We start from the raw sequence: 21,449 nt of genomic DNA, 5'->3' as shown, positions 1-21,449 counted from the left end.
AGTCAAAATCTATGCCCAGATTATTTAAAAAAAACCGCCAGAGCCAACAGAAGTACTTTTAATCCATTTGCTGCAGGACCCACTTCAAACGCAAGTGGTTGTCTCATGGCAAGTCCCTACCGAGTCTTCTCTTCTCCAGGCTAAATACGTCCAGTTCCTTTAACCACTCCTCCAGTGACAGGGTTCTGAGTCCCCCTCACCTTCTACTGTCTTCTGAAAGTCATTTATTTGTCTATGTGCCTCTCAAAGTGTAGCGCCTGGAAGGGAACACACGTATGTGTTGTTACCTTATAAGCTTACAGTGGAGTGAGTCCATCAATCAGCTCTCAAGGTTACACACTGCGTGTGGCTTTGGGGACAGTGGCATCATCCTGTTTAATTTTACTGGATGTATACAGTCTTTGTTTACTCAAAGTGACCGCTGTAGTCAGACTGGCTGGGTTCAAATTCTGGCTCCCTCATTTTTTGTCTGACTTTAATCAATATCTCTAGGCTTCAGTTTCCTCATCTCTAATGGAGATATTATTATTTCCCTCAAAGAGGCTGTTTGAGTATCCCATAGAATTATCTCCATTTAGTAATTATTAACTATTATTGTTACAACTTACTCCCTCTTCCCATATTTATACAGCTGTGTCCTCAACTAGAAGACCTCAGTTACCCATATTTAATTTCACCCTGCTAAAATTCTGGCCCCTCTGATCTTTATATTAGTGTACAGTGTCATCCGCTATCTTTCCCATCATGGTTATCACCTATATTACCTACTCATATTTGGTAAGTATGCCATGTCACCCTTTACTCTAACATTTTACATATAAATGTTCAATGGGACAGGGCTAAGTGGAGACAAAGCCCAGTGGTGACCCACTAGAAATTCTCTTTGGAGTGAAGGCAACCCATTTGCCAGCACTTGGGGATATGGTATTCAATTAGCTGTGAATCCACTATACTGAAGCTCCATCTAGCTCATATTTTTTTGTTACTCAATTAGAATATATTTGTATACTTATTCCATTTCTAGCATTTCTCATTGTCATAAAATAATAATTCTAATAGCTACTTTTTACTGCACACATATTGTGCGGAGGCACAATAATCCTGATATATTGGTATTATTACTCGCATTTTACAGATGAGGAAACTGAAGTTAAACCAGCAGCACAGCTTGGATTTGGACCCAGACAGCCACACTCTTAACCACCCTGACCTACTGGCATCTAGGAGATTAGTATGACTGAGCTTACTCTTAGTGAATCCATGCTGGCTGCGGGTACATGGTTTCCTTTCCAGAAGGATCAGAAATCATCTCTTTAAGAAATACTTTCTAAAACTTTACACAGGAATAACATCAAGTTCCAAGCTCCATCAGTCTGTGAGGAATCTACCTTCTTTTACTGTGGAAAATGTGAAATATATAAATATATTTGTTGGCCTTCTGATAACCCTGCCCTTCACTGTAATTCCTCAAAAAAAAAAAAAAAAAAAAAAAAAAAATTCAGAACTATTTGGCCATTTAATTTACTATCTTGGTCCCCATTCATTGTAGTTAAGAATCTTGGACACATTTAGAGCAGTTTTAATTTCCTTTTAAGACTCAGCACTTGTTTCAGTGGCTTTTTAATCCAGGGTTATGGATGAGTTGCATTTATTTGAAAAACTTTGTGTGTAGAATACATTTTCTGGGGAGATGGCTCTTGTCACACTTTTAAAGAACATGAACAACAGACTGACCTCTTTTCCTGTAATAAAAATACAATTCTCTGCAAAGAGGACAAACTCAACCAGGAGATGAGCAGCTCTCCTTCAGCATCAGCATCTTTGGGGAGAAAGCTATGAAAGCTGGGATATTATCCCTTCTCATTTTTCTCCTTGCTCTGACTGTAGTTTCTTTTAGGGAGAAGTAGGATAGCAGCTTCAGTTTATCTGATAGTTTAGCCATCCTGAAGTTATGACATTAGGTGTGTGTGTGTCTCTCTCATATGTTGTCTTAGTTATGGGCTCAGCTGCATTTTATTTCCTGAAATGCTCTCTGTTCAGGTATCTCTTTAATTAGCTTGCCTTTCTGTGTAATCAGGACCACCTAAGATACAGAATCCAAATTAGGATCTTAATACTCTTTTCTAGAGCTCATGCCTTAGAAACCTAAGCTGTTTCTTGAAGTTGCCTTTTTTCAAGTAGAGACTACCTGCCTGGCTCTGCCCAGGTTTTCCTCCCTAGTTACCTGGACCTCATAGGGTTGCTTTTCTCACACTAATTCCATCATTACCATTTTTTCCTTGGTGAGAATTTAACTCAAAGAAGAAATTCTAATTGAGATGAAATTATTAGCAAAGCCAATCAAGACTGTCAGACACTATGAATCACATTTCTAGCACAGTGTTGGCACATCTTCCTCACCTTCTGACCAGTTTTACCATCTGTGTCAGGAGCACACTATCCATGCTCTCCACCTGGTCAGGCGGGCTGGCTGCATTCTCCCACACCACTGCTGCTCCTCTCTCCTCTGACCTCACCCTCATGCTCCCCAGACTGTTTCCACTCTGAGGCTCATGTCTTTCCTTCTACACAGGTGGCGTCTTTCTTCCTGACATTAGTGCCACTACACCTCCCCTCGTAACAGGTCTGTAGCTTTCGAGTGGGGTATTCTCTTCCTTCCACATATTCTCATCACAAGTCCTATCCAACCAATTTTGGTGATAGCTAAGACATCGTATTTACCACTTTAAGCTATAATCTCAAATTCACTGTTCTGCTTGGCACATTAATATCTAAGGTCTTACCTTATGCTTCTGACACCCTCTTTAACGGCTTCAGGAAAGCTGGGTACCTCCCACATCACTACCTTATTCTCATTCAGTAGGAAACCCTCATGGCCAGGTGCCCGGGCTTTCATCCTATCTCAAGAGTGTGCATTTACTCTGCTGTTTTACCTGGAGACCAGGGTGTGTGCTCATTATCTCAGGAGCTCTTTATAGTCATAAGACTGAGCCCTCACAAGGAAAGTCACCACTCCCCATTGTAATATAGTGTCTATGGTTTCTGAGCACAGCAGTCTACATGTTTGTATACTATATTCTGATTAAATAATAGTTCTAAACATTCATTTATAAGGTCTGTGAGGATCAGACATTTTATATAAGGGAATATAGCATATAAGGCTGGTCCTCAGTGTGAAAAAAATTAATAAAGATTACTGCTTTATTTATGTACCTAGACAATAAAGAACCTTGCAATTAAAAACAAATTTTGCATGCTGTATGGTGAAGTTGCATAATATGTGCATTTAATTTATACAACTCGACAACAAGGGAGGTAGATACAAGATAGTGTGAATAGTGCAGGTGATTCTGGGCTGTCCCCCCTCCCTCCAACTCTGGCATTTAATAAATATGCTCTGCTGTTAGCATGAGGTGACGTGAATCCACTGTTCCTGTAGGTGGGTCATAATGTGGACATCTCTGTTCTGAACATGGTTATTGTAAAGACCTGTATATTTCAAACCAACATGGCCCCTAACCAGAAGCCAACTACTTCATCTGGTGCTTAACCAAAGAAACTGCTGCAGTATGTTCTAAAACAGGAGAATAACCTGGTTGTTAGACTTACTGTATATCTGTATACTGTACTTAATGGGTAATTAAACAGATTTTTAAAGGATAATTTTGACCATACAAGACCTGTGTCTTTTAGATCAACTTTAGACTCTGTAACTTCTCCACCCCTTTTAAGATGTGGCTCTACTGTATACACTTAATCCACACAGATAAATATAAAATATATCTTCTCTTTTCCCGCTAGAGGGCAGCAATGTATAGCAAGTATATTTAGAAGTCTGTAGTTTTTGTATTACCTTGAATGTGGCAAATGCATCTGAAGCTATGTCAAATGTTGACATTTCGACATATCTGAAGAAATCATAAAACTGTTCTGACCACAAAATGATTTTTGCAAGTGGTTCATGTCTGATGCATTCTCTTAACATAATTCCACAATTTAGAGCTATTTCTGGAGATTCATACCTGCAAAGAGAAAAAAAAACAAACAAACATGATTGCTCCTTTAAAGTTCCACCAATGAACACTTCAAAAATTGTTCGAAGAGGAAGTTTTCAGACATGTGTCCTAAGTGACTATGAACTACAGCAGGGTAAAAAAGGCATTTCTCTCAGAGTAGAACTTGTACTCAGGTGAATGCACACACACATTAGCTGGTGACAAATGCTTCAACCCAAAGAAAATTAAGAGCCATGAGAGTAATTATATCAATAAAGGGTAGACTGTTTAAGCTAAAAGATTTGGCATGCCCCACTCTACCTTGGATTAGTTTTTCATGTGTTGCTCTTATCTAAACAATGAATCAAAAACCAATAACTTTGTTTTAAATTTATAAAACATTTAAAAATATTTTCCAAATTCATAGTATCTAAATAGGCCAATCACATATACAAACATGTATACTCTGTTGTATACTTAATTCAATACTCAAAATAGTACTTTTAAGACTCTAGGCAACATGTAAGACCACTAAATTTGAAGCCTTGTCCCGAGGATTTCAGGAGAGGCCCAGGGCCACGCAGATGCCGCCCCCCCCCCAGTCAGTCCTCCACATGTAGCCTGCCCTCTCCACTCATCGCAGCAGCTTTCATCGCCTCCTTCACTGCTATCAGAAAAAAAAGTTTTTTCCCTTTCCAATATGTACCAAGTCTTTCTTCTCAAATACATCCCTCTTTTTCCTTCTACTTTCTTTTGAGCTGTTTTCATTTACTTAGTTTCTTTCCCACTCATGTTCTCCTTTAGTTTCTTACAATTGAATTCCATCTGCCAACATTGTAATAAAAGAACAAATTGGTCAGCAGAGACTTCCCCCAGGATAAAGCAAATGATCTTTTCTCCTAACATCAATTCTTCTATTTAGGGTCCTAACAGTTCTGATCTTTGCATCTCTCTCTTAAAAAAAGAAGAAAAAAAAAAATCCAAGACCCAGGACTCTCCAAGTTCTCCCTTCTAACCCTCTGACTGTTCCTATTTCTTGCCTGGCTCAGGTCTTTCTTCTGTTGCCTCCAACCTGCTAGTGAAAACCCACAAAATCTCATGGTTCCCACCACGACTACTGAATCTACCACGCTCCCCCGCCCCCCCCCCCAAAAGTCTACTCCTGAACTACTCTTATGTGTTTTCTGTTGCTTTTGGACTTCTGAGCCAAAAACATGTCAAAATCAAATCTCAGTTCTCTCCACAAAACAGTTCCCTCCCTTGCTTCCTCATTTCTATGATTTGGCATTGTTATTTTGTCTCAGATTACCAGGCTCAAAACCAGGACCAACAGAACTTTCTGTGATGAAGAAAATGTACTATATCTGTGCTGTTCAATATGGTAGCCACTAGCCACACGTGGCTACTGAGTACTTGAAATCTCGTTAGGGTGACTGAGGGATTGCATTTTAAATTTTATTTAACTTGAACTTAAAATCATGTGGTAAATAGCAACTGTATAGAACAGCACCAGTTGTAACTTTCCTCTTTCTCTACTCAAATCTTCCCATCTTCAGCGTTACCAGTCCTTTTAAACATTTCTTGGGAAAATTTTTGTTTCATTTCCTTCTCTCCATTCATACTGCTTCTTTAACTCATACCTGGAGAACTGCAACTTCCTCTTAACCAGTGTCTTTGTCTAAGCTCCACCCAACTAACAGGTACAACAACAGCATTTCCAGTTCATGAGCTTAAAATGGTTTCTTCTAACTAATCAAATTAAGGCCAACTTCTGGGCTCATCAGGCAGTGTTTCCCTCATCAGATCTACCCCTATGGCACAACATCATCTCCCACTCTGCCATAAAACTTTCACACCATTTTGCTGTTGACAATCTCAATGTGCTCATTCTTCCTCTATACTTTTTGTTCTCGGGGACATGCCATGAAGATGTCCTCTCTCTTTTTCTGCCTAAGCAAATTGTAAACCATCTGGTACTCCAATTTTAAGTCCAATCTCTTTGACCAACTCTTGTCTTACTGACTGAACCTCCAGCCTCACTCCCCACCCCCTGTGAAATCCTGTAGTGCTAAATTTATCATCTTGCTGTATTATCCTTTCGTTGTGCATATGCTCACCACAGATCCTCAACAAAACCAAAGCACCATTCCTCTGCATCACTTATGGCATGACACCCAGAACACTGACTGGCTCTCAGATGATTAAAATGCCTGCTCACAAAATGGCTGATCATACAATTCATCTTTGCTGATTTTCAGAAGGCAGGAGATTAGAAGGACAAGGTTAAAGACAGTTTGGTACAACAAGTTGGGCAGGTTTTGATGGAGGTTTGTCAAGTTTGTCTTAAATGATTAAACAATAAACCAGTGAGAAGGAGGCAAACAGTTATGCTGTACAACCTGTTAGCACTAGAGTAGAGAGCACATTAACATTTAAATTGCCAGTTAAAAATCTATTGCCTCTAAAAGCAATCTAACACTAGGAATAAGATTATGGCAGCATAATCCCAAGAAATATCTAACATCAAAGTACTGACAGCCTAAGCAGGTGATCACACTGTTATGTAAGTAGTCTAACTAATCAGCAAAAGTATAAAATCATAAAGGACAGTTCATAGGGCTCCTCGAAGAACAGGCTGTTTCCAAGTCAAAGGCTTCAGGAAGTGAGCAAAATGAACAAGGGAAATCTTATGATAGAAAGTAAGGAACTCATCAAAGACTAATGGGGTCCCACCAAAAGAACATAGGATCTAGCTTGAAGGAGCTCCCAGTGGCCTAAGATGGGGCAATTTGGACAAAAAACAAGTATAACAATGATCGAGACACATCAAATATATTTTAAAAAACCAAAAACTCTGAGTTCATCAATGATGCTTACCGCAACATATTGGTCATTTATGGAAGTTGCTAGGGCTCCAACTGTTAACACTAAAAATTGATAAATAAAGGGAACAAATCAAGCATTTAAAGTGTCTTTCCCATAGAGACTGTAGTTTGGGATAACTAAATATTGATGAGGAAAGGTTCTTCTTTATAGAACACATTTAATATATGGGGAGGGAATAATAGAATTCAGAAATTGTCATTTTGAATCTAGGAGCTAATTCTCAATGGATTAAAAACTGTTAGATGAAAGGTCAACGGGGAACTTTATAATGGATAGATCAGACTGACAATATCTGAATCCACTGATCAATCTAAACATCACTAAAAGTGAGAAAGCAAGCGTTAACCGTAAGTACACAGCACCACCCATGAAGAATTCTTGCCCCCAAATTGAATCTGAATCTATTCAAATGTATAGATCTAATCACCAATATAAAGGAATAAGGGGTTAAAAGAACATGTTAAATGAAACCAAAGGGATGCAATCCAAAATATGTGATTTTTCTCCAACTGCTTGGACAAATAAATAACATATATCAAGGAAAAAAAAGTGGGCAGGAACTATTACAGATTTTAAAAGAGAGTGAAGAGTCCTATCAACGAAATCCAGTTTGTGCAACTTGTTTTAAACAAACTAAAGTAAAATGACATTTTTGTGAAAATCAAGGAAATCAGAAAATTGAGTATTAGATACTGTTAGATTTATAAACGGCACCGTGACTACGTTTTTACAAATACCCTCTTATGTTTTGGGTATTAGGAATGCATACTGAAGCAATGATATGTGAAAGGAGGCAAGGAATAGACGAAACCAAAATAACAGAATGTTAATAATTGTTGAAGCAGGGTGATGGGTATAAAAGGGTTTATTATATTCCTTCTTCTAGTTTTCCACGTATTTTCCACAATAAAGGATGGAAAGGGTAGAGGTGCAGGAGTTGGATCCCTGCATCTCCTCCCTGGCTGAGACTTGCTCTGGCTAGCTCAAATGAAAGTTTAAAACTTTTTCTTTAAATTATACCTCAAATATCTTACTTAACATGATTAACAATGTTCATATAACATCCCTGGCTATTCTAAAAGCTTAGGCAGAGTTAACTAATTTATAGCTTTCCAACAATCATTGGTTTCTATGGAACAGGAAATATTGTCTTTAAAAATATGTAAGGCATCTAGAAGCTGCTGTAAGAGCATCAGAATCTCAGACAACTCATTAAATGTTTACACATGCAACTCTGGATTGATGCAAAAAATTAAATGCCAGAAGTTCTGTATAACAACATCTGAAGAAGCAATGTGGATGGTTAGAAATAGGAAAAAAGGAATAGAACGCTGGCATGCAACACATGCACTGACTCACGCTTTGTCTAAACAAGTTTGAAGTTGGGGAAAGCATAAAGCCACAGAGACATGAATTAAGAGTGAGGAAAGCTTTAAAGGTAAGGTAGGAGAGCAAGCCAATTCACACCAACCATCATGCCAATAACATACCTGCACACCAATTTAATAGAACACAAATGCTGGGACAGATACACACCATACTCAGAGCTGGCAAACAACTCTGGTGTGGAACAACATGAGGTTACCTTGCCAATCAGGGAGACTCAGTGATGAGGGAGAAGAGGATATGGTTTTTATAAGTTATAGTTTTTAGGCTTTTTTGGCTTTGTTTTTTAAACTGAAAGACTACACAAACATAAATGCCTGCTTAATCCAGTAGTAATTTCAGGAAGATGCACTGTGGATTACCAAATTAAGTGGGTTAGTGAGTGGAGACACACAGGTAAAAAGCAAAGGCTACTGCATCATAACATGTACTTTGTTGACTTACCTTAACAAAGCTAAGCTAGTTGTCATCCTGTTCCATCTATAAGGCAGTTTCTACTGCTTTATAGTGGGCATACATGTTCAAACAATATATCTTTACATACATGATAAAACTGATAGTCTAATAAAATTCAACTTTTTTAATCTTAGAAAACAGAAATAAGACCACAGACACTTTAATTTTTCCTCCAGTCATGTCTGATTTGTGAATTATAAGGCTCACATTTCACCTAACTTTAAACTCCATTCACATGGCATTTTCAAATTTAATCTAGCTCAAAGGTTGAATTTTAAGGAGGGAAGTATGTTCAAAATATTTAGAAAAATGAGCTGACCAAACTACAGAGAAAATGTTTTCCCCACATTTACCATTCTGTTTTTGATCAAGGCAATCTTTTGTTTTATTTTTCAACTAACAATACAAATTTTATTATGTTGTACATACCCTTTCAATAACATGAACAAAATATTCTGTTGGGTGCAGATGTATTCAACAGTAGGAGTTCTTGTACCAATTTGTCTTCTGAGAATATTGTTGAAAATTTGAGCCACGTCTTTTTTGCCCTATTAGGAATACAATCATTACAATATTTACCTGACTAAACATCATAATGCCCGCTTAACTCCCCTCCCCCAAAAAACTCAAATAAAGGCATTGTATATTTATAGTTAGGACTATATATCTGACTTTAAAATGTTCAGACATTGAATTTTCTTCTTTTATTTCTTCATTTATAACGTCAAAATTTTTATGTTTACTATTTTAAATGTGAACAATGTGCTGACAAAGTGAAATCTCACTATATTCCACGTATAATTTTAACCATTTTTAACACTCAGAAGCATGCTGACTCAGATATGAAAACAAAACCTTCCTATATGCTTATAACGTAGGGGTATCTAAATTTCACCCAAATGGAACAATTAGCTTTAAATAGGAAGTTTATGTTGTAAACAATACATATACTTTCTTTTTATAGTGATGAAAAGGGTGAAACTGTACTATGCAACTATAGTAAAAATGAAGGAATTATGTAAGAAGCTTGGCTTTAATGGGAAGTAGACATATTCCCCTATTAAACAAGGTCTACTTAGGAAACACATCATATAGATTAATAATGAAGGTACGAAAGTATAACATGATGCCGTACAGTTCAGAGATCAGAATTAATTTCATGTACTTTACTGAACAGAATAGGTGGACATTATCCCCATCCAGTGAACGTTACAATCAGAAAGCTGCAATTAACAAATTAACAAGAAATTTACAAATGGAGAACTGGACTCCAAGAGATGTTGCATAATGGCTGCTTGTTACGGGGACGACACCCCGGCAGGAGAGTGAGTGAAACGCTGGCTTTCCAGCACCTACAGCATATATGGAGAGATCACCCTGGGCCCTGTGCTAGGTCAGGAGCAGGAATGGCCATCCCTAGGAACCAGTCTCAAGGGCATATACTTCTTTTAAATTGAGTCTCCCAAGTCCCAAATGAGTACCAAACTCAGTGTCCAGGTTGGGGGGTGGGGTGGGTGGAGGCTGACAAAGAAGAACGAGCTATGTTCTAGCACATCCTGACTTTCCAGAGGAAATAAAAATTGTAGTTGTAATTTGATGCACTATTAAAATTACATAAAATCAGCTATATAAATGGACACCTTCTAGAGTTCTATCTGCTCTACAGTAGGACAGAAATAAAGTTTTATTTTCTCTCTCCATAAAAATAATCAATATTATATTCAGGTAACCCACAAACCACACCCTATTTCCAAATTTAATCTATTTATTTGTCTCTCTTTTCCCTGAAAAATGCACCTGTCTTTCAAGCACCTGCACAGACATCTAATTACTCAGGCTGATAAACACAACTGGGGCTTAAAACAAAGCACACCCAAGACAAAGAGTCAAAGAGAAGTCTGCCCATGACCATGATGGAAACTTTTATTACCATATTTGCTACCCACACTAAGCTACTCTTCTAATCAGACTAGTAGCGAAGACCATCATTCTCACTGAAATATTTAACATGGCATGGTCTACCTGGATGAGCTTGGGCAACAATCTCAACTGCCTACCAGGGCTGGGCAAGAAACACAAATGGGTACAGCGGGCCCTGAAAGAGAAAAGCAAGCTGTGCCGTCTGCAGCAAACCCAGGTGTGGATGCCCTGTGTCAAGGGGCAGCTGCTGATCTGCTCCAGCTGAGGAGCCACACAGGACTACAGGCTCAAACTTGCCAGAGTCAAAGTCTTCAAGAGAAATCAGAAATTCAGAATTGGGTTTAAAATCTCCTGTTATTTAAATGTTACACTAATTCAAAAATTTAAAAGCACTCCTATGAAAAGAAAACATATGTGAGGCAGAAGTTTGTGATCTCTGCTGTAATGAATTCTCAACAGGTATAATGAATAGCTATAACTGGACAGCCAAGAGCTTGAAAGGGATCTTAAGACTTTTCAAAGGAGAGAACAGGTAGAAAAGGACGATGAATATGGTAGTGGTTTTGAAAATAAGAAATGGATTTCTTACCTCAAAATCGATGAGCTGTAAATCAGCTACCAGGGTGCTCAGGAGCCCACTGTTGTATAGTTCTTGAGCAAGTTGTGCCACTGCTTCTGTCTGCGGCTCTTTTTCATTTGTGCCATATAGGATTTCTTTCATGGCAACCAGATTTTTTGAAACTTCTTCAGTAGCCTGATTTGGGGTGGAGGTGGGAGTGGGTATTAGGAGAGAGGAAAAAAAAAATCATTTTAAGAAACATATAATGTGCCTACATTTACTAAATACCTTGTCCATATATTATAAATCTGTGGTGCTACACACAAGACCCAAAGGTGGGCAAGCTCCATCCCTTCCCCCAGAGGATGAACAATGTCTGTGACATCCATCCTCAACAGGGAAGGTCAGCATGCACACACGTACACTTACACACTGAAAAACATTTGTGTATTAGAAACAGAACAGGAGAAAAGTTTCCCTGAGGGAGCTCAATTTGTCCTCAAATGGGGGGTGGGGTGGGATGGGATTGGGAACATCATCAAAGAGGCACCTGAGCCGATCCCGAGTATGGATAGACTAAGACAAGCAAATATTGGGGAACAGTGATTTGGGGTAAAGGAATGGCATGAGCCAGGGATGGAGATGGAGAAGCACAGAATCTGTCAGAGGAAAATAATAGAGGAGGTAAGGGAGTGATGGCAGAAAGTGAAGCTAAAAAAGGCTTTCACTGCAAAGCAATAAATGAAAAGTCACTGAAAAACAAAACAAAAAACAAGTCACTAAAGAGCTTCCATTTCAGGCCAAGATGGAGGAAAAGGGCTAGATTTAACACCCTTCTCCAGAAAAAGACCAAAAAATAAAAGATATGAAGCAAAGACTTTTAGATGCCGGACTTCAGGCAGTACAGGGCAGTGGTCCCTGAGAGTTTTGAGGCCACACACAAGGAGGGGGATGCCAGGTAGAACCAAAGGTCTCATGAGTTGAAGAGACTGTATGGGGAATCTGTGGAGATCAAGGGGATTAGAGTTCACAGGGTAGAGTACCAGAGAGGAGAGAGCTGCACAGAATTAGCAGGGGAGATCCACACAGTCCCACTCATGTTTTCAGCTGAGTATGATAAGCAGATGCATGGAAGGAAAGAACCTAAGGCCAGGGGAAGAATCACTCGAAAGGATTAGAGGGAAAAGAACTACAGAGTTCACACAGGGCTGGGAATAGTTCTTGTTCCCATCAGCCTGAATGGAAAACCTCATGATCACAAGGCATTAAGCAGGGTACTAAGAAGAGTTTTGCCTCAGTAGTACAAAATAAACCATAGACTAAACTCGGCCTTGGGCCTGCCCAACAAAATTTAAAGGCAAGCCTGGAAAGGATCAAAACGGGAAAATACCCAATAATGAGGGGAAAAAAAATCAATCAACAGAAATAGCCCTAGAAATGACACAGATGGTAGAATTAACAAGGACATTAAAGTAGTTACTGTAACTACAGTCAATATGTTCAAGAAGGAAGAGAAAGAAAATGAATATGAAGAGACACAGGAGATATTAAAAAGACCCAACTGGGGAGCCCCGGATGTGGGAGGCTTCAAGCTCCAGAGCTAAGCCCACCGTTGAGAGTCGAGGACCGCGCGCCCCCAGTGCCGGCCGCCTCTCACGGGGTCTGTCTCAGACTAGACCCTGACCTCTTGGCCTCAGCAACATCTGCATCTGTCCTCTAGGCCCGGGAATATCCTCCAACCTATTTATGGAAGATGGAAGTCCCTGCTGTTTGCCAGGTGCTGGAAGTCCAGGAATCAGTTCAGACTCCCTTGCCAGAAGGGTTCTGCCAATAAACTGTGTTCGTGTGAGATGTGGAAAGTGGAAGGGCAGTAGAAGTCATCCATTCCTCTGTGGCAGCAGCAGACATGCAGGCTCCAGAGGCAGCTCGACTCCACATTCTCCTGCGCCAGCAGCTGTGGGACCCAGGACTACAGTAACCACAGCAGTGGTTTCCTGACTTGCGAGTGGTGGTAGCGACTTTGATTCTCTGGACAGCAACTGTGGTAACCTGAAAGCTAATGGTGTACCATCCCTCCCCACTCCCAGCTTTCACCATCTCTAACCCCTCCAATGATAAGCACCTAATTGCTGTATCAAATCCCTTTTTTCTTGGAATATCTGAAGCGGTTTCTGTTTCCCTGTCTGTGATAGTTTTAAAATGTGTCCACAAATTTTCTAAGTCTCCCTTCTTAAAAGATGGAGTCTAAATCCCCTCCTTTATGTAGGTTGAATTCACCTACTTACTTCCGAGTTCATTTATGTGGCAGAAATGATGCCATATGACTTCTGAGGCTAGGCTATTGTGCTGGTTTGAAGCTGTTATGTACCCAGAAAAGGCCATGTTCTTTTTTGTTTTTTTAATTAAATTCAGTTTTGTTGAAATATATTCACATACCATACAATCATCCATGGTGTACAATCAACTGTTCACAATACCATCATATAGTTATGCATTTGTCACCCCAATCTATTTTTGAACATTTTCCTTACATCAGAAAGAATCAGAATAAGAATAAAAAATAAAAGTAAAAAAGAACACCCAAATCATTCCCCGCATCCCTCCCTATTTTTTTAGTTTTTGTCTCCATTTTTCTACTCATCCATCCATATACTGGATAAAGGGAATGTGATCCACAGGGTTTTCACAATCACACTGTCAACGCTTGTAATCTAAATTGTACAACTGTCTTCAGGAATCCAGACTACTGGGATGGAGTCTGATAGTTTCGGGTATTTACTTCTAGCTATTCCAATACATTAATACCTAAGAAGTGTTATCTATATAGTACATAAGAATGTCCACCAGAGTGACTTCTTGACTCCATTTGAAATCTCTCAGCCAATGAAACTTTATTTTGTTTCATTTCACATCCCTCTTCTGGTCAAGAAGATGTTCTCAATCCCACAATGCCAGGTTCAGTTTCATCCCTGGGTGTCATATCCTGTTTTGCCAGGGGGATTTATACCCCTGGGAATCAGGTCCCACATGGGGGGAGGGCAGTGAGTTCACCTGCCGAGGTGGCTTGGGGAGAGGGGGCCACATCGGAGCAACAAGGAGGTGCTCAGGGGGAGACTCTTAGGAACAATTATATGGAAGTTTAGCCTCTCCTTTACAGTAAGGAGCTTCATAAAGGCAAATCCCATGACAGAGGGCTCGGCACATCAAACCGCCAGTCCTCAGTGTTTGTGAGAGCATCCACATCAGTTCAAGTGAGGAAGTCCAACACTTCCGCATTTTCCCCCAGCTCCTTGGGGGCCCTGCAAATATATATATATATATATATATATATTTTTTTTAATAATTCAATTTTATTGAGATATATTCACATACGATGCAGTCATGTCATACAAAGCATACAGTTGTTCACACTACCATTATATAATTGTGCATTCATCACCAACATTGATTTTTGAACATTTTCATTACCACACACACAAAGGCAATAAGAATAAAAATTAAAGTGAAAAAGACCCAACTTAAACATTTAGAAATAAAAACTACAATGTCTGAGATGAAAATTATTGTTGGATAGAATTAACAGCAGATTAAACATTGCAGATTAGTAAACTTGAAGACTGAGCGACAAAAACTTCAAAATGAGAGAGAAAGAGAGAGAGATGGTGCATCAATTAGCTACAGGACAACTTTTAACAGTCTGATATATGTTGTAAGTGCAGTCTCTGAAGGAGGGGAAAGGACAGACAAAATATTTGAAGAAAATTTTATCTAGCTGGAAAATTACCAAAATTGATGAAAACTGTATTCCCACAGAGTCAGGCACAAGAAACAGGAGGAAAAATACACTAAGGCATTTAATAATCAAATTGCTTAAATTTACTGATAAAGAGAAAAGCTTAAAAGCAGTCAGAGGGGAAAAACATCTATGTACTAAGAATTAAAGAAAGGCAACTGACTTCTTGACCCAAGTCAAAAGATGGTGATGAACATTTTTAAAGTGCTGACAGAAGAAAAAGCTATCACCCTAGAATTCTATATCCAGCAACATGTAGGTAAATATAAAAGATAATTTTCTTTTTATTTAAAAATCTCTTAAAAGATAACTGACTGCTTAAAGCAAAAATAAAAACAATATATTCTGGGGTTATGATATATGTTGAAGAAAACTGTAACAATAGCACACAAGGGGTTATAGAAGTATAGTTTTATAAGATTCTTACGCTATATGTGAAATAGAAAAATATTTCCTGAAGATAACAGACTGCAACAAGTTTAAGATGTATGTTATAAACCCCAAAACAACCACCAAAAATGAACAAAAAAAAAACCCAGAGCTTTATTAATAAACCTACAAAGCAGAATGAAACAGAATAGTAAAGATATGTGAAAAATTTAAAAGCTGTAAAAAGCTACATGAACTGAAGGAACTGTTATAACCAGAAACATGTTTCAAGGAGATTACTTAGCACAGACCCACAGGACATCAGCATTTGACGGTACTTAAGGAATCATCTAGTCCTATAGTGTATCCCCTTCTATAACCTTCCAGCCTTCTTACCAAATGACCACATTGCTTCAACTCAAGTATTTCCAGTGTCCAGTAATGTAGTGTCAGCAGATTTCAGAATAAGCTATTAGAAAATTATTTTATAATAAGACAAACATGACCTAACTGTAGCATCTACTGGCCCTGTGCCTACATTGCAGATCAGGCAGACTCCAGCTTCTCTTCCACTAAGGGGCTGCTCCTTGACAGAAGCTTGCCTGTCTCCCCTAAATTGTCATCTTCTCTGAAAAGACATTCTCTTAGCTCCTCGATTCCTTCCAAGAAACGTAGGGCTGATGTTCCAACCCCACCTTAATGCAGCACAAGACTACCATTAAGAATTTTGCAAATGTATCACATAATTGACTCAAAGAGAGCTTAGAGTAAACTAAAATCTGTTGGCTTTCACAGGTACTGCTTGTTAAAGCCAGATCTTTCCAAATGTTGTTCTTAAGATGGAGTGAATGACACTGCAATGAAGGCTTTAATTCTTCCTCCTATTCTATTAATCTCATTATCAGTCCGTCATTCAAGACCACAGAGGTATCTCTGGTTTCTGGAGGACATCCAATACACCAGCTACAGCTTCTCCTACTTGTTTCAACTGAAAATCTGATACATATGTTTTCCATGGCTCAATCACTGGCTAAAAGGCTGAAAAGAAAAGAACCAGGAGTGGAGCCCTTCTCACCATGCCTTTGAATCACCAGGCTCTTTCTAGTAAAGATCTACTACTCATCTTTGGGCAGGTTTACTCAACCACTTACATGTACACCTAGTTCCAATATCATATTCAAAGGCTTTTTGTTGAATATACTGATAGGAATTTTGTCTACATTTCCTATCAGAAAATGAAGTTAATTTAGCATGACCTTTTTTATTAAGCACATGCTGATTTCCACTGACTACTACTTTCTTTTCTGAATGCTTCTAAATCATCCTCTTAATCATCTCATTATGATACCTTATTCAGAATCAATGTTAAATAGTTTTTCCTTTTTTCTTTACCTGTTCCAGTCTACTGTTACTATCCTATTCTCTGTAATGTGTCAGATTTCTGGCAGCAGTTTATCATCTCATGTACAAATTTTAAGTATCTCAAATTTTAAGTGTTCACTTATAATTACGTGTTGTTTTTTCAATTCCATTTTATTAATCTTTATTCTTAAGAGTATTAGAATCTGACATTTAGTAGGCGGTTGATACATGTTTTTTTTTAGTATATTACCTGTTGATCTTACACCAAGGAGCCTAAGTAGGCCCTTTGGTCCTCTGGATGAAAGTTTTGAAGTTCTTAGCAACTTTTCATATACCTCAGTTTATACGCTTCTTTAAAATCATCATACGATTTGAATTTGAATTTAGACCATACTCTATGCTCTCCTGTGATAACAAACAAAGAATAAGAAAGAATGGAGGGGGAGAACCTAAGATGGAGGCTAGGTGAGACAGTGCAAAAAAAACACCTTTGTGAAAAATACTAGATAAAAGCCAGAAAGTGACCCAGAACACCAGTTCCAGTGATGCACCAGCCGGACAAGGTCTGCTAAATCCACAGGGACCGTGCATTTGGTGAAACCGGGAGACTGCAATCTAAAATGAGTGAGTAAGCCGGCTGAAAGTCCAGAGGCTACGCTGCGGTGTGGGAAAACTGTGAGTTGGCATTTGGAGACGGACTAGTTCTTTTTAAAAACAAACAAACAAACAAAAAAAAACAAAACAGGAGCGGCTGCAGATACGGCAGTGAGAACCGTGCAGTGAAGCACGGAAGGAGCAGGCTGTTGCCAACGCCTTGGTGTCTGGCATGGAGGATAGCCCTTCCCACACCTGCTGCTGATTGTCTTGGGGCCAAGGGGACAGAGGGGAGCCAAAAGAAGAAAGAAACCACACCCCTTGCAGCCATCTCCCTGGCGGGCTAGAGACGCTCCTGCCTGGGGATGGAGCCATAGCCCAGAACCACGCCAAGAGCATTTCCCGCAGCACAATATCGGCCATGGACAGTGGCCTTTAGTGCACCCACAGCTAATTGTCCCAGAACTGGGAAGGCGGAGCTGTGCAAAAAGGGGGAAATTAACATGCCCCATTCAACCATCTTTACAGCAGGCTGGGAATGCCCCTGCACAGCCCAGCAGCCCAGAGCTTCCCTGGAGGCTGGAGCGCACTTGTGACATAGCACAGCCTTCCCTCAGCAGAGGTCCTGGAAGAGCATGGCTGGGAAGGGGGACCTGCTCGGAAATCCCAGGGACCCTACGCCAATACCAAGGACTCATGGGTCAGCAGCAGAGACAATTTGTGGAAAGACTGAAATGAAGGCTTAGACTCTTGCAACAACCTTAAATCTCCGGGAACACCTGGGGAAGTTTGATTATTAAAACTGCCCTGCCTCCCTAACCACCCAGACACACGCCCCACATTCAGGGCAGACAGCACCAACAACACACCCAAACTTAGTGCACTAATTGAACCCCACAAGAATCAGATCCCCACACACAACAAAGACAAAGTTGGGGAGAACTGACTTGAGGGGAATAGGTGACTTGCAGATGCCATCTGCTGGCTAGTTAGAGAAAGTATACGCCACCAAGCTGCAGATCTGACAAATTAGAGATCAGTATTTTTTATATCCAGAAAGAACCCTATCAAGTAAAGCAAATGCCAAGAGGCCAAAAACAACGGAAAATCTTAAAGCATATGATAAAACCAGACGATATGGAGAACCCAAACCAAAACACCCAAATCAAAAGATCAGAAGAGACACAGTACTTAGCGCAATTAACCAAAGAACTAAAGTCAAACAATGAGAGCATGGCACAGGACATAAAGGACATGAAGAAGAGCATGCCACAGGATATAAAGGACATAAAGAAGACCCTAGAAGAGCATAAAGAAGAAATTGCAAGAGTAAATAAAAAAATAGATGATCTTACGGAAATAAAAGAAACTGTTGGCCAAATTAAAAAGACTCTAGATACTCATAATACAAGATTAGAGGAAGCTGAACAACAACTCAGCGTCCTCGACGACCACAGAACAGAAAATGAAAGTACAAAAGAAAGAATGGGGAAAAAATAAAAAAAAATTGAAATGAATCTCAGGGATATGATAGATAAAATAAAACGTCCAAATTTAAGACTCACTGGTGTCCCAGAAGGGGAAGAGAAGGGTAAAGGTCTAGAAAGAGTATTCAAAGAAATTGCTGGGAAAACTTCCCAAACCTTCTGCACAATATAAATACACAAAGCATAAATGCCCAGCGAACTCCAAATAGAATAAATCTAAATAAACCCACTCCAAGACATATTCTGATCAGACTGTCAAATACTGAAGAGAAGGAGCAAGTTCTGAAAGCAGCAAGAGAAAAGCAATTCACCACATACAAAGGAAACAACGTAAGACAAAGAAGTGACTCCTCAGCAGCCATCATGGAGGTGAGAAGCCAGTGGCATGACATATTTAAAATTCTGAGAGAGAAAAATTTCCAACCAAGAACACTTTATCCAGCAAAACTCTCCTTCAAATTTGAGGGAGGGCTTAAATTTTTCAACAGACAAACAAATGCTGAGAGATTTTGCTAATAACAGACCTGCCCTACTTCAGATACTAAAGGGAGCCCTACCAACAGAGAAACAAAGGAAGGAGAGAGAGATATAGAGAAATTTAACAGACATATATAGAACATTACATCCCAAATCACCAGGAAACACATTCTTCTCTAGTGATCACAGATCTTTCTCCAGAATAGACCATATGCTGGGACATAAAAAAAGCCTCAATAAATTAAAAAAAAAATTGAATATATTCAAAGCACATTCTCTGACCACAGTGGAATACAAACAGAAGTCAATAACCATCAGAGACAGAAAATTCACAAACAACTGGAGAGTAAATATGAGGGGGAGATGAAAACATTCCTGGATAATCAAAAGCTGAGGGACTTCATCACCAGTAGATCAGTCCTATAACAAATGCTAAAGGGAATTGAGCAGGCTGAAAGGAAGGACACTAAACAATTGGCTGAAACCACATGAAGACATAAAGATTTCCGTAAAGATCACATGGTAAATATAAATACCAATACTACTGTATTATTTACTTGTAACTCCACTATTTACTTCCTACAGGATCTAAAATACATAAACTATAATGATAAATCAGTGGTTTTGGACTCAACATAAAATATGTAATTTTTGACAAGAACTACATAAAGGTGGGGGAATGAGGAGTAAAGGAACTTTGTTACGTGTCTTATTGAAGTTAAGTCGGTATCAAAGAAAAACAAGATTGTTATAGTTTTAAGAGGTTAAATTTAAGCCCCACGGTAAACACAAAGAAAGTATCAGAGAATATGACCACAGAGATGAAAAGTATAGTATAGGTTATGGGAAGGGGCAATGGGGAGTTAAGAAATGAGTGTAGGGTTTCTGTTTGGGGTGAAGGGAAATTTCTAGTAATGGATGGTGGGAAGGTGATAGCATTGCAACATTCTAAATGGGATTAATCCCACTAAAGGAATGCTAGGGAGGGGTTGGAATGGGAAGATTTAGGCTGTATATATGTTTCCACAATTGAAAAAAAAAAAAGAAAAAGAATGGAAAGAGGCAGGGAGATAGAAAGCTATTTATTGTACTTCTAGGTTTCATGGCAACTTGGACTCACGTGTACAGCTCCCCTTCCTCCTTTTCAGAAGATAACCTTGTTGCCTACCTTGTGGGTGGGAAGAAACACCTATCGGAATTCTCTCACCTGCTAAACATAAACTCATCTACCTATATTAATCTTCCACCTGCTTTTGGATCTCACCCCTTCTGCCTTCTTAGGAAATCATTTTGTCTCTCATCTCCTCATATGTTCAACTTCCTTTCTCAAGTGATTTTTAACCCATTGGTTTTTAAATATGACCAAAAATCCCTTTAACAAAATCAGATAAGCTCTGCCTTGATTTTATACCCCTCTCCCAACTACTGCACATTCCAATTAATTAATTAATCAAACCTCTTCAGCCCAACCACATACCTGGCTTCTATGCTAGTACTTTAAACCTTTTGCCTAGTCACTAATAACCTAGATGCCATTAAATACAATTTAATTTCATTACCTGGGAGCTCTCAGCAGCATTCAAAATTGTTGATTACAATCTCCTTTCTTCCCATGATATCTGTGACTCATCACTACCCTAATTTTCCATCTTATCTCTCTGGTTGCTCCTTCTCTGTATCCTTTTTGGCTCAACCTCCTTGGGTAGGCCACTTAAGCATTGAGAACTCCTCAAGATAGGGTACCAGGCCCTCTTCTTCTCATTCCAGTAACTTTGCCTGAGTGATCTCATCCACACCCACAGTTTTAATTAATACCTAAGTGCAGCTGCCTCACAGATTCCTGTCTCTAATCCAGTTCTGTTCTCTGAGGCCCACGTAGTATATTCAACTGCTTACCAGAAATGTTCTCCACTTGGATGTCTCACATCTCAAAGCTAACACATCTAAAACAGAACTCATGATCTTGCCCCAATGCCTAGTATTTTTCCTGTGTTTCCTATTTCAGGGAATGATATCACTATTGGTGTGATTACACATGTCAGAAACTTAGGAGTCACCCTCAACCTCCCTACCCCCCGTTTAATTCATTACCAAGTTTTCCAAATCCATCCATCTATCTTCCTCTCAACCATCACCACTCAACTCAAAGTTCCCATCAACAACTC

General features: G+C 39.2%; 1 protein-coding gene across 1 annotated transcript in view; it reads right to left on the bottom strand.

Moving 5' to 3' along the window:
- CAB39 (calcium binding protein 39) overlaps positions 1-21,449 on the bottom strand; it is a 90,121-nt gene that overhangs the window by 14,098 nt on the left and 54,574 nt on the right. Inside the window, exons 3-5 of the mRNA XM_037848808.1 lie at positions 11,233-11,397; positions 9,153-9,271; positions 3,854-4,022 (exon numbers count right to left, since the gene is read on the bottom strand). Of these exons, the coding sequence (XP_037704736.1) occupies positions 3,854-4,022; positions 9,153-9,271; positions 11,233-11,397 (453 nt within the window). The remainder of the gene's footprint in view (positions 1-3,853; positions 4,023-9,152; positions 9,272-11,232; positions 11,398-21,449) is intronic.

The sequence above is a fragment of the Choloepus didactylus genome, chromosome 9 (assembly GCF_015220235.1).
Source record: "Choloepus didactylus isolate mChoDid1 chromosome 9, mChoDid1.pri, whole genome shotgun sequence".
Taxonomy (NCBI): Eukaryota; Metazoa; Chordata; class Mammalia; order Pilosa; family Megalonychidae; genus Choloepus; species Choloepus didactylus.
Note: the sequence above shows the minus strand (reverse complement) of the source record. Positions and strands in the feature narration are given on the sequence as shown.